The sequence below is a fragment of the Hemiscyllium ocellatum genome, chromosome 3, assembly GCF_020745735.1.
Source record: "Hemiscyllium ocellatum isolate sHemOce1 chromosome 3, sHemOce1.pat.X.cur, whole genome shotgun sequence".
Classification (NCBI taxonomy): Eukaryota; Metazoa; Chordata; class Chondrichthyes; order Orectolobiformes; family Hemiscylliidae; genus Hemiscyllium; species Hemiscyllium ocellatum.
Genome location: NC_083403.1, coordinates 129,512,184 through 129,526,908, shown reverse-complemented (window position 1 = coordinate 129,526,908; position 14,725 = coordinate 129,512,184). Strand labels below are relative to the sequence as shown.

At 41.2% G+C, this 14,725-nt stretch overlaps 1 protein-coding gene across 1 annotated transcript in view; it reads right to left on the bottom strand.

Moving 5' to 3' along the window:
* The window catches only part of lpin1a (lipin 1a), an 81,713-nt gene that overhangs the window by 14,731 nt on the left and 52,257 nt on the right, over positions 1 to 14,725 (bottom strand). Inside the window, exons 13-16 of the mRNA XM_060853505.1 lie at positions 9,388 to 9,455; positions 7,535 to 7,676; positions 2,818 to 2,966; positions 2,606 to 2,692 (exon numbers count right to left, since the gene is read on the bottom strand). Coding sequence (XP_060709488.1) covers positions 2,606 to 2,692; positions 2,818 to 2,966; positions 7,535 to 7,676; positions 9,388 to 9,455 — 446 coding nt within the window. The remainder of the gene's footprint in view (positions 1 to 2,605; positions 2,693 to 2,817; positions 2,967 to 7,534; positions 7,677 to 9,387; positions 9,456 to 14,725) is intronic.

Here is a 14,725-nt window from a genome sequence, read left to right as displayed (position 1 = left end):
GACCGCTGTTTCTCTGACCTTACAAGGAGGAACTACACTTCAGAAACGTGCTTAACATATTGTAAAGCACTTTGAAATGCATGGTTGCTGTAACAGTCACTATGTAATTAAGTTTTTTGTTTTCAGAATTCCATCACCTGAAATCCCAGTGTAACTATGCACTGTATTGTAGCATCCCAAACTGTAAAGCTCTACTCCAGTCATTCCTTTGGCAAAAATCAAATTGGAGTAAGGCAATGATAGCTTGGGTGTTTACAAGTAATAATATCATTAGTGTTAAAGCATTGCTTTTAGCCTTTTCATATCTATAAAACCTCTGGCATGTTTTGACAAGAATAATGAATTGCACCAAAATACAAGTGTAATAAAATAAGTGACTTGTGCACTTTCCAGAAAGTTCCATATGTAACAGTGATATCATTATGTTTTGTTAAGCAAGATTTAGTCTTGTGGAGGTAAAGGCTAGGAAAATTGATCTATCTACTGAAATTAAAAGTCACTATATTTACAGGACCAATGTCACCATAATTAAATTGTTATTCCTTGCCTAAGATCCACATAAACGATTCTAATTTCTTGTTTTGACTGGAGACGGTCTATCTTGGAACAATACAGACAGGCAAGATGAAACACTTAAAACATTTTATTTTTCACAGTTGCTATTATTTACCTGAAGAAATTCAAATATAGAAAAGCTATTTTGAGAAGTGGAATTAAATTTCAGTAATACCAATCATTGCATATTAATAGTAGTACAGAACTCTCACTCCACCTTTCAGGTACTTGCTAGGTTATGGCTCCAAAGACAAGGCTTCCCATACCTCTCCCACATGTAGGCCAAAGGGGCCTGAGTACCACGGTATTCCATATTAGAGCATGTGAGAGCGAGAAGGAAGGAAAAAGAGGGAGAAGGAGAGAGAAGGGGGGGGGGGGATATTTAGGGGGCAACCTTTTCCACAGAATGTAAGGAGCTGCCAGAAAAAGGAGGCTGGTACAATTGCAACAATTTTTAAAAAAAAGGTATCTGGATGGGTACGTGAATACAGAATGTTTTGGAGGGATTTGGACCAAGTGCTGGCATATGGGACTAGATTAGATTAACATATCTGATCAGCATGGACCAGTCGGAACAAAAGGGTCTGTTTCTATGCTGCATATCAGTATGATACATGTTCAGTTTGTTTTCACTTCCTTCCCCCTCCCCACCCCCTTCCACATTTAGGGGCAGAGTAGCTCTTTTCAGATTTGTTGTTCCTGGGGGGGGGGGGGGGCGGGGGAAGGGAGGAAGACTACTTTTTCCAGAGTTCAAGAATGTAAAAACAAATTATGACCACCTGTGGCTGCTCTGGAGAATTAAGTTGAGCTGTCTCCGTAAACATTACACTTGTGTATGATCAATTATCGAGAGGGTGGTGCGTGTATTTGAATCATACAGATGGGAGGATTAGTTTCGGTCAAAGCTAAACCTTCCAACATTGACTATTGACCATTTTCCCCCATTTCTAACTTCATGAACCAACGTCACATCCGCAGATTATGCGCTGAAGTGTTAGCCTCACCCCATGGTAGCATCTGTGCGTGACTTGGGTACAAATCCCATTCCAAAGAATGGAGAATTCTGAGAGTACCAAGTGCTGTCTGGTCAAATACAACCTTTCTAAATGAAACAAAGGCCCAATCACTTTCAGAGAAGATTTAAAAGATACCACAGTCAGATTTAAAAAAAGGGATGCTTGCCAAGGTCACAGCCGACAATCCTTCTCCAACTGAAGGAAAATGGACTATGGGACATGAGTGGGTAATGTGTTTGCCTCACAATGCAGGTGACTAAAACTTCCAAAATAACTCATGGCTGCAAAATCCATGGAAAACTCAGAAGTAGTAGTTACATAAATTCAAGATATTGTTTCTACTGAAGAACTAGGTGCTGCAATGGTGGTGGAATTGGCTTATTTCTTTAAGATTTATTCAATTGCAAATTATAACACTGTGGCAGCTCCCTGCCAAAGTAACTGCTAATTCCAATACCCAGCAGTGATACAATTGTTCTCTCAAAAGATATGATCCAAATTCTTTTTGAAAGTGAAGATTCAACCTGCCTCCATTACACTCACTGACACTGTTCCAGGTCCTAACCACTCACTGCTATTATGAATCTATGTTTTGATTATAACTTTTCATTTGAGAATACAAGATAAATGAGATCCATCTTTTTGTTCCTGCACCCCCTTTGTTCAACTATTATTCTCTCCTTGTTCCTTCTCCCCAAAACAAGACTTAAAATGGTTCTCAGCATGAAGTTTTATTGATCACGTATCCACCTATTCCATCAGTTTATGCACCCTGGAAGTCTCCTCACTGTTTAAAATACTTGCAAGCTCAGAGATCTGCAAATTTGGAATCTGTGCTTTGTATTAGGACCACGTGCCCTAGGTCCTTAATATAAAAGCAATGCTTTACGTAGCATTCACATGTTTCAAAAATCATTCCTGGCATTTTCTACACTAACCTGGAGAGAACTTGTAACAAGGAATACACTGGAAAATCCACAACAAATTTAAAAGAATAATTACAAACTTGTGTAAAAGTAGCTACAAATACTTACTGGCTAACTTTGTGATACAGTTTTGCTATTCCTTGATGTGTCCAGTCCTTCCCAAGTGTAGGCAAAATGTGACCCAAGGCATCAGATCTGTACAAATGCAAATAGACAAACTTCAGAATCCTATCTGTATTTGTAAAATAAATATTTCTACTTCAAACTCATGTTCAAGCAATACTAACGACTATTTGGAAATACAACAAATCACCACCTACCTTGTAATTGTTCCATCAATGTCAGAAATAACTATTTTGTCATTCCAGTTCCAGAGATAGATAGTACCTTCACAACGGCATGTGCCCTGGTATTGTGTTGTGACACTAAACACAACATCATTTGGACCTTCCTTTAGCTGGAGGCTTTTCTGTTAATCAAAAAAGATGGCTCGATTAACCAAACATTGTATACAAAAACTATCCCTTTTTTAAAAAAGGGGCAAAAGTTTTCTCTCAATGAAACATCACTTCAGATGCACATTGACCTATAATTATTAACAATTGGCTCAATTTAAATTCAGCATATATGGGCCCCACACTACAAAACACAACCACCCAATATTAGCAATCTTGATTGTGGGGATGCTGGGAGAGAAGACTAGGTCACTCTAGACAAGATGTTGCAGCAGAACAAAAGGATCACTAAAATGGTGCTGCTAATAAATATTCTTGTGCCTTTCAGCATGCTATTCAATATGGAGGCAAACATAATGTGACAAAAGTCAGAATTTTAAGAATTTAATGTTTAAGGCAATGTAACTTTTTCTCAGTTGATAAGCATAAGTTTATAGAATATTAATAAAGCTGGCTTTACACCACAGAACAGGAAGCTGTGTTGGAGCTTCCTAGAATGGTCTGATGCATCATAACTTTAGTATGCTTAATAATAGATTTGCAGCACCACATTTGAAATGATGTGCACACAAACAACTTTGTCTGTCTTTCTGGCTTGTAATTATATTGCCGCACAGAGTATTTAAAGTAAGCCAATAACAAAGCTTTATCCTGTAGCATTTCCTCAACAGAATTTATCCTTCACATTTTCCCCCCAAGGATATTAAGCATCATACGGATGAGACAACACAGAAATTAGCCATTAAGCTCATCAGTTGATACTGGTAGTTAGTCCAAAACCTCATGAGAGTAAAGTCATGCCTATCCTGTTGCCAAATGCCTTTATTCACTTTCCTTGGGGGTGGAAAAAGAAGGAAGGGAGGGGAAAAAAAAAAGGACCAGCTAACCAATTCTTACAAAAGTTGGCAAAATTTGTTTCAATCATTGGGTCCTGGCCTGGCAACTCCATAGCTCTAGAAGAGTCTATGTTTCTCTTGTTCGGTCCTTAATCCCTCTGGTGTAATCTCGTAACTTGGTCTGTCTCAAGCTAAACCGTGCAACAATAACCAGGGTCAGTTTCTGCTGTGCCATCCCTTAATAACATCAAGCAACATTACTTAATCTCCACTGTTCTAATGAATGATTTAGTAAACAGTCCCAGTTTTTTCCAAATGGCTGTGTTCCTTATACTCACCAATTTCCATTTATCCTTTTAATAAACCACTATCCTCTTCTCAATATTTACATTAGCAAGAATTGATCAACCAATCCTTAAGTGTGTAGGTTAATTTTCCACATTATTCATAACCTAGCTTTCTTGTCCCCTTTAAGATCTTTCCCCAAGCTCTTGTACCCATTAGCCCACTGCCTCGATTTTCTAACCCCCCACCACCTTTACCCACAGCATTCCAAATCTTGTAGTTTCTTTTAATGACTTTTTAAATTTTCCATGGTTAATATCGAGTCCTGCCTAAATTTCTCTTTCCACCTAACCTCAGTGATCTTGATGGTCAGATTCCAGATACAGACAGGATGACAAAATGAAATTAAAAATCTACAGTTGAGCAAACTGTTTGGATTATGGAAAAGGGTTGCTGAATTAGTCAGTTGAACCAGATGATATTGTTATGGCCCAGACCAGGCCCCCTCAAAATATTTCAAGGTAGCCCAGATGCTGCCTTTTTCTTCTTTGAAGTGGTGGATGTGAAGAACTGAGTTCCAGATATGGTGCAACTGTCAAATTACTCGATATCAAGCTAAACAATTTAAAAACTAAGATGCAAACAAGAGGAATTTAGATTTACCTTAAAAAAAACTGCAGTAGATACAGTAACTATTATCAAGTAACTGTTCCAGTGCACAGAGGGGCTTGGATTATCCGAACCTCTGATTATCCAAACAAGAATGCAAGGTCCTGATGCTTGGCTAAACTGTTGTCCAGCATTCGATTATCCGAACAAAATACTCCCTGCTAGTGTTGTTCAGATAATGGAGGTTCTTCTGTACTAACATCTCAAACACTTAGCAAAGCAACAAAAATTCAACCAAACATTCTTGCATGCAATTCTCCAATCCAGGAGGAAACACCAAGAGAATTTTAGAGAAAGGAGCAGCGAGGAATCATTCATTCATTCACTCACTGAAGCTTCCAACTAGAGACCCCATGTGTCTTCTGATTGCTGAAGCTAAACAAAACTAGAAAAGCCCAGAGAGCTGGCCACATCCTTTTGTCCAACTTATAACACCTAAAGGCCTCATATGGTTTACTCTCATGGTTCTGGTAGACCGCTTGACACCACTGCCTTAATCCCTCTAAAATGAAACAGGACAAGTAACCTTTTAAAGTAACAGCATTGTCACAGCATATAAAGTTTGAGAGAAGATTTGTAGCTCAGGCACTTGTTGTGGTTCTGTTCACCAAGCTGGGAATTTGTGTTGCAGACATTTCGTCCCCTCCCTAGGTGACATCCTGAGTGCTTGGGAGCCTCCTGTGAAGCACTTGTGTTGTTTCCTCCGGCATTTATAGTGGTTTGTATCTGCCGCTTCCGGTTGTCAGTTCCAGCTGTCCGCTGCAGTGGCTGGTATATTGGGACCAGGTCGATGTGCTTATTGATTGAATCAGTGGATGAGTGCCATGCCTCTTGGAATTCCCTGGCTGTTCTCTGTTTGACTTGTCCTATAATAGTGCTGTCCCAGTTGAACAGAGAACACCTAATGGAGAATTCAGCACAAAGGTATACAGGAAAGCCACACACACAGACCAAGTCCTGAACTACGAAAACAACCACCCCAACACCCAAAAGAAGTTGCATCAAGACACTATTCAAAGAGAGCCACAACACACTACAGTACACCAGAACTGTAAAAAAACCTATACAATGTATTCACCAAAAACTGATACCCACACAATTTCATCAACAGTTGCCCAAGAGAAAGACAACGGAACGAGGACATGCCGCAACCCAAAGGACTAGCCACACTACCATACATCAAGAGCATTTCCAAACTGACAGCCAGACTACTGCGACCACTAGGACTCATAACAGCACAAACCAACAGCCACACTCAGACAACAACTCACCAGAATGAAGGACCCGATACCCAGCATGAGCAAAACCAATGTTGTGTACAAACTCCCACGCAAGGACTGCACAAAATACTACATAGGACAAACAGGAAGATAGCTAATGATCCACATCAATGAACACCAACTAGCCACAAAACAACATGACCAGCCATCCTTAGTAGCCACACACGCAGATGACAAGCAACATGAATTCGACTGGGACAACACCACAATTATAGGACAAGCCAAACAGAACAGCCAGGGAATTCCTAGAGGCATGGCACTCATCCACAGATTCAATCAGTAAGCATCTCGACCTGGACCCAATATACCGACCACTGCAATGGACAGCTGGAACTGACAACCGGAAGCGGTAGATTCAAACCGCTGCAAATGCCGGAGGAAAGATCACAGAAGTGCTTCACAGGAGGCTCCCAAGCACGGAGGATGTCACCTAGACAGGGGACAAAACGTCTGCAACACAAATTCCCAGCTCGGCGAACAGAATCACAGCATATAGACGGATTCCTCAAAAAAGGAAAAGGAAGACTAACTTTGTCCAATAGCAAGAAAGCTGTATACCACAGAAGTGGTTATAACAATTTTTAATGAGCCATGAGGGAGTTTGCAATGTACGTCTACATTGGTACTCATTTCAGTCAGTCAATATAAAATAGTAGTAACAGTCTAGAGCTTCATGTCAATTGAAATGCTGTTAGTTTGAGTGCATTAACACATCTCATGCCTAAATGAAGCAGCGATAATTTTTTAAGTTCTTTGCCCATTGTTCAGCATGGCCTCCACTTCAGCCAACCAGGGGAGGAGCAGGATGGATGCATCATGGGCTTGAGTTACTGGACTTTAGAGTCAGAGTCTGTACATTTGACTCTTCAGTGCAACTCATCCATGCTGACCAGTTATACCAAAAATTAATCTAGCCTCATCTGCCAGCACTTGGCCCAAATCCCTCCACATACCCATCCAAATGCTTTTTAAAAATGTTTAATTGTAGAGCTTCCACCACTTCCTCTGGCAGCTCATTCCACACACACGACCTGGTGGGAAAAAAAGTTTGCCCCTCAGATCTCTTTTCAAAATCTTCCCCCCTTCACCTTAAACCAATGCATTCTAGTTTTGGACTTCCCCAGGGGGAAGAACGAACTATTTATCCTATCCCTGCCCCACATGATTTTAATCCTCAAAAAAAAAAGGACACCCTTCAACCTATGACAGACCAGGGAAAACAACCCCAGCCCAAACCCTCCAAGGAGGAGCTCAAAAGGGTGATGCCATGGTTGGAGGGTTTAAATCTTTTTTGAACCCTTTGCATAAAATATTAATTAAATGCTATATAGAAGCACAAAAATCTAAAATTTTGCAAAACATTTGATTGAAATGTACCCTCTGATAACAGCATTGTTGCAAACCAAAGTGGTAGACTTCTGGGACAATAATTAGAAGATAAGCAGCCTTCAGAGTTTTATTACAGCTCAAGAAACCTCATCCAAATTCTAGCCAATAACACTTGGTACTTACAAGTTGTTCAGAACCAAGTCGAAGGGATTTCACATATGAAATATATGGCACAGATGACACGTGGTGATCTTGCTGATCTGCACTACAACTTTGGTTGATCATTCTCACATCTTCATCGCTGGATGATGACTCATCTTTTAACCTACCGGAAGTGAGAAAGTTCAAGCACCGGTCAGAACGGACAAGCTACAGCATTTCATTAAATCTCTGAAAAAGTTTCAACACAAATATCATCATATGAAGGAAACAGGCAGTGCAGGTATCATATGTAAAATCAGTGACCAACAGGTAACAAGAATTCACATTTTCAACCTGCTCTTATTCAAAAGAAAATTAAAAAGCATTTCAAATATCTAAGAATAGACTTGTTCATGAGAAAGTCGAACTTCCCGGTTTTAAACATGCACCCATTATGCCTGAGAGAGTGGAATATTGTGCAATTCTGCTCAAGAACAAACATTCCTGAACTGTACATATGCAACATTTGGACAAAGGTTTTCCCTACATTTATGCGAAGTGTTAAATGGATATTAAAAACAGTAAGCAAAAAAAATGAGGTCTGCAGATGCTGGAGATCACAGCTGCAAATGTGTTGCTGGTCAAAGCACAGCAGGCCAGGCAGCATCTCAGGAATAGAGAATTCGACGTTTCGAGCATAAGCCCTTCATCAGTAAGTTTGAAATGCAGTATGGTTGATTCCCATTTGCTCTTTCCCAAACAAACACTCAGTGGGTAACAAAGCTAAAAGGGGAAGAAAGAGGAAAAAGCACTGCATGAGACAAAAGATAGAATCAATGACCATTAGGAGAGGCAGCTCTTAATTGGCCCTGGAGTTAAATGATTAGGATTAGATTCCCTTCAGTGTGAAAACAGGACCTTTGGCCCGACAAGTCCACACCGACCCTCCAAAGAGCAATGCACCCAGACACATACCCCAACACTACGGGCAATTTAGCATGGCCAATTCCCCTAACCTGCACACCTTTGGACTGTGGGAGGAAACCCACGCAGACATGGGGGAAGAATGTGCAAACTCCACACAGACAGGTGCCAGAAGTGGGAATTGAACCCAGGTGCCTGGCACTGAGAGGCAGCAGTGCTAACCACTGAGTCACTGTGCTGCCCCAAAGTTACATGGTGCTTTGGCAGTCACTGAGCAAATTGACACGAAGTTTGGAACCCCAAGTGAATACAGACTCCATATATCCATGGTACTAAAAACAGGATGGTGGGGAATGAAAAAAAAGTAAAAACAGGGACTTAGTTCAGTTCATTTTCCCTTAGATGGTAGGGCAGAATTTTTTAAACTTGCTGTTTTAGTTCACAGTATTAACATGATGCACAGAGCGCTTTTTCCTTTTGAAAGGAAAAAAGGAGTAATTGGAGAGGAATGAATGATAAACCTCGGATCCAGACCAAATTCCTATTGAATATTACTGGTCTGTGTGTCCACTCTTAGCCCATGTTTGTGGCACAAAAGGGAGTTAAGAGATACAATGCTGGGAAAGCATAGGAACAGTCAAAGCAATTTTAAAATAGTGAGCTGGAGAGCTCCTACTAACCAACTACCAATTCCCTCGTCCAAATAAAAAAAGATAACAATCTCTTGGACATAACTAAAATGTATTGTGAATTAACATGCTTCAACACTTAAAATGCAATAAAGAGAACCTTTAAGACAGTACAGCAGTAATGTTCATTTAAAGATTCCTCCGGGCATTACATGATAAACAGTATTTGAATAAATTGCAAGCTGGAAGAAACTCTCATCTTACAGTTCTCCACCAGTGATAGAAAACGCAGGGTGACAATGTAATTAAGGGCAAGAGTTCAGAATTTCTACCACTTATTACCTGCTCCCAGGATGTGCAGATTGCGGTCTTGTATCCTGCCCACTTCCAATCTGCTCAATTTCTGGTTCCTTTAATATAGAAGTGTAGATAAATGAATCGAATCTAAGCTATCTTCAAAATGAAATTACAGGATGGTACATTTCTTGCTTTACCCCTATTAGATCTTAAAGCATGAATCGATTTTACATTCTTCCTAGGAGCTGTTTTAAAAGAATTATTCCACAGATTTCTTACTAAAAAGAAAAAAGTTAACAATGAATTCACTAAGTTGTTGTTTCTGCAAGTACATTACAACATAAATCCTGGTCAATGCCAAGTGGAGTATTCTGTGACAAAAATACAATTCCCAAGTATTTCTTCAGATTATGCAGATTTACAACTAGAGAGGCATTCACAGTTTATGGTGGCAAGCACACTTATAGCAAAGAACAATTGAAAATGGGGATTAGATCACTAATCCCTCTTTACATCAGAAAAAATCTTGCATGCATTTCCTAATGCAAAGTAAATTCAAATTACACAACAATGTGGAAGAACCTTTAAGATATACCATATATCGGAATATTTATTACACTTGCTTTTTCTATCACTATTATTCCCATTGCGTGCGAGTCAGACAAAAATGGCTGTATTCCCTGTTCTAATACAGATCACGGAGGCTCATGTTCCCCAGTTTTAGGGCCAATGCTCGATCTCAGAAGCTTGCAGATGTTTTTTGCTAGACTTTGCAGCTGTGTTCGAGACTGCAAAGTCTGGAAACCTAATGCCGATTCTAATCGGCGCTTTTGCATGTGCATACTGCACACTAATGGTCTTGCTCGCAAATAAACAGCTGAGGTTTTCCTCTCAGACTGACTTGTCAACTGCTCACTTCTAGTGTCACTTCCTAATCCAATTCAAGATGATTTAGGAGAGAACTCCAAAAAAAAGGAAACGTTTTGTACACAAAATGCAGGTGTTCCAAGATCAAAGACAGAAGAAACTGCTTCTTAAATAGAAGTCTATGTAGCACGTTTTTATTTGCATTGTTGTTTAAAGAAAATTAAATCTAAATTCACATTTTAAAGGTCTCCTAACTTAGGAACGGAGACCTGTCATGGTGCATTTCCTACCATCTTGCTATTTCAAGTTTTTAAAAAGAGAGAAAAAAGTTACACATTTCTCATTTACCATCCAAGGGAGCAAAGCCTTTGTACTATTGCTCACAGTAGCTCACGTACACCATCTAGTGTTTGTAACCAATAAAGCAGCTCAATTTTATCTCATTGACATATCATGAATAGATGAGTTATTAAAATTTTAATGCTGTGCAATTCAAATGGCAACCCAAGTGTTCTTACAAAAAGACGACGACATTAATGACAATTCTTTTTAAAGCAAAATGAATGTCAGATTCACAATTGAAACAGGCCGATTAATAAAAAAGATAATTAACACCCATAGCTAAGATGCAGTGTAGATAAATCCAACAGATTGTGGAAGGTCTCTGGTGAACGGCAAGTATAAATTGAGAATTCTGTGTAGAATCATTAAATGCATAAAGATGTTTTAATTAAATGGGCTTCTTGTCAAAGTTCTAAATAAGGTTTTTTTGACAGAGGGGTGAGGAAAGGAGGTGGAGAGAAAAGTGAGGGCTGCCAGGAAGGCAAGGGCTTAATTTACATTTGGCAGAGATACGACATGTGTAGTATCTCCCTCCCATCCCCCTCCTCCAACCAGAAGAAACACAATCTCTAAGGTAAGGCTTTTAATTCTTTATTTTTCTTTACATATTTAAGTGCATTGTCTGGTTTTAGTTAGCGCATATAAAACTAAGCTTCTAATGGCAGGGGACCTCAGACCCGTGGCATGTGCCTCTTGCTTGATGTGGGAGCTCAGGAACGTGTCTGACATTCCTGACTCTTACACTTGCAAATGTGTCCAGCTGCAGCTGTTTGACCGCATGACAGCTCTGGAGCTGCGGATGGGCTCACAGCGGAGCATCTGTGATGCTGAGGCGGTCATGGAGAGCACGTTTAGTGAACTGGACACACCGCAGGTTAGGATTGCCGAGGGAGACAGTGAATAGGTGACCAAATGACAGAGAGAGAGAGAGCAGGAAGGCAGTTTAGGTGTCACCTACAGTCATCTCCCTCCAAAGCAGATATACCGTTTTGGATACTGTTAGGGGAGATGGCTCACCAGTTGTCAAGATCATGGCACTGTGGTGGGCACTGCTGTTCAGAAAGGCAGGAAAAAGACTTGTAGGCCACAGTCATAGGGGATTTCACTGTGGGGAGAGTAAATAGGCTGTTCTGTAGCCGAAAACGGGACTCCCGAATGGTATGTTGCCCCTCAGGTGCTCTGGTCAGGGATGGCACCAATCAGCTGTAGAGTATTCTAAAAGGGGAGGGTGAATAGCCAACTGTCTTGGTGCATAATAGGCATCAAAGATATAAGTAGGAAACAAGAGGAGGTCCTGAAAGAAGAATTCAGAGAGTTAGGAGAGAAGTTGAAAGAGGAGGACCTCAAAAGGTAATGATCTCAGGATTACTGCCAGTGCCACATGCTAGCCAGCATAGAAATGAAAAAAATAGGCAGGATGAAATGTGGCTTGAGAGATGGTGTAAGAGGGTGGGGTTCAGATTTGTTGGACATTGGGACCATTTTGGGGAAGGTGGGACTATTACAAAATGGACGGTCAGCACCTGAACCAGACCGGAACCAAATGTCTTGGGGGAGCTTTTGCTCCTGCTGTTGGGGAGGTTCTAAACTAATGTGGCAGGGGACTGGGAACCAGAAGAGGAAACAAGTATGCACTGAGGGAGACTGGAGACTAAGAATTGTGAAGATAGCATTAATAAAAAGGGAAGAGTAGGCAGAGAGCAAATGAGTGCAATAGAACTGGTGGCCTGAAATGCATCTACTTTAATGCAAGGAGTAGAGTGTGCAAGGCAGATGAACTTAGGGCTTTGATTGGTGCCTGGGAGTATAACGTTATTGTAATCAGAGACTTGGTTGAGGGAAGGGCATGATTGGCAACTAAATGTTCCAGGATATAGACGCTTCTGACAGGAGAGGGAGGGATGTAAAAGTGGGGGGGGGGGGGGGGGGGGGGTGGATGGTGTTGGAGTTGCATTGCTAGTCAGGGACGATATCACGGCTGTGCTGAAAGGAGGACGGGTAGTGAGGGACTACGGGTGGAGCTGGTGAGGGAAGGAGCCATATTGGACCTGGTACTGGGGAATGAGTCAGGCCAGGTGGTAGAATTTGCAGTGGGGGAATTCGTTGGGAACAGTAACCACAATTCTGTAAGTTTTAAAATACTCAGATAAACAGAGTGGTCCGAAGGGAAGAGTGCTAAACTGGGCCAAAGCTAATTATATCAAAATTAGATAGGAGCTCGGAAATGTGGATTGGACACAGCTAGTTGAAGGGAAGTCCACATTTGAGATGTGGGAGGCTTTCAAAAGATAGGTTAAGGATAGTGCAGAATAGACATGTCCCGTTGAAGGGAAAGGATAGGAAGAGCAAGATTCTTCTGTCATCCACTGTTCACGGAATCGTATGACTAGCCAAGAGGAAAAGGGAATCGTACATAAGGTCTGGGCAGCTAAGAACAGAATGGGCCCTGGAGGAATATCAGAAGAGTAGGACAAGTCTTAAATGAGGAATCAAGCAAGCTAAAAAAGGGTCATGAAATAGCTCTAGCAAGCAAACTTAAGGAGAATCCCAAAGCATTTTATTGTTACATAAGTAGGAAGTGGGTAACTAAAGGATTGGTCCACTAAAGAATAATGAAGGAAGGCTGTGTGTTGAACCTGAGAGAATGGGTGAGATTCTTAAATGATTACTTTGCATCAGTGTTCACTGAGGAGAGGAACATGATGAATCTTGAGATAAGAATTTTGATTAGTCTGGATCCCATAGGCATAAATAGGGAAGATGTGTTGTGTAGGCTAGAGGTTATAAAAGGTGGACAAATCCCCAGGACCAGATGGAATCTATCCCAGGTTGCTGAGGGAGGAGAGGGGAAATAGCTGGGGCCATGACATATCTTTGTGGCATCCTTAAATACAGGAGGGGTGCTGGAGGACTGGAAGGTTGCTCATGCTGTCCCCCTGTACAACAAGGGTAGTCGGGATATTCCAGGTAACTACAGTGAACCTGACATCGGTGGTGGGAAAGTTGTTGGGAGAGGGTACTGAGGCATAGGATCTATTTAGAAAAGAATGGGCTTGTCAGCGATAGGCAACATGGATTTGTGCAGGGGAGATCATGCCTTACTAACGTAGAGTTCTTCAAGGAAGTGACCAAGTTGATAGATGAAGGAAGGGCTGTTGATGTCATATACATGGACTTTAGTAAGGCATTTGATAAGGGCCCCCATGGTAGACTAATGGAGAAAGTGACGTCACATGGCGTGCAGGGTGTTCTAGCTAGGTCGATAAAGAACTGGTTGAGCAACAGGAGACAGTAGTAGTTGAAGGGAGTTTCTCAAAATGGAGAAAGGTGACCAGTGGTGTTCCACAGGGGTCAGTGTTGGGGCCACTGTTGTTTTTAATATACATAAGTGATCTAGAAGAGGGCACTGTTGGTCTGATCAGCAAGTTTGCAGATGACAAAGATTGGTGGAGTAGCAGAAAGCATAAGGGACTGTCAGAGAATGCAGGAGGATATACATAGACTGGAGAGTTGGACGGAAAAAAGTGGCAGATGGATTTCAACCCAGATAAATGAGGTGATGTATTTAAGCAAGACAATTCTAGAGCGAATTACACAATGAACAGAAGAGCCTTGGGAAAAGTTGCTGGGCAGAGAGATCTGGGAGCACAGGTATATTGTACCCAGAAGGTTGCTGCACAGATGGATATAGAGTGGTTAAGAGGCATATAGTATGTTTGCCTTCATTGGACAGGGTATTGAGTATAAGAGCTGGCAAGTCATGTTAAAATTGTACAAGACATTGGTTCAGCCGCACTTAGAATACTGTGTACAGTTCTGGTCACCACATTGCCAAAAGGATGTGAATGCTTTGGAGAGGGTGCAGAGAAGGTTTATGAGGATGTTGCCTGGTATGGAAGGTGCTAGATATGAAGAGAAGTGGAGTAGGCTAGTTTTGTTTTCATTAGAAAAAAGGAGATTGATGGGGGACCTGATTGAGGTTTATAAAGTCATGAAGGGTATAGACAGGATGGATAGAGAAACTTTTTCCCAGGGTGGAGGATTCAGTAACGAGGTCATGCTTTCAAGATGAGAGGTGGAAAGTTTAAGGGGGATACACGTGGCAAGTACTTCACAGAGGGGGGTGGGCATTTGGAACGCCTTGCCAGCAGAGGTGGTAGAGGCAGGCACAGCA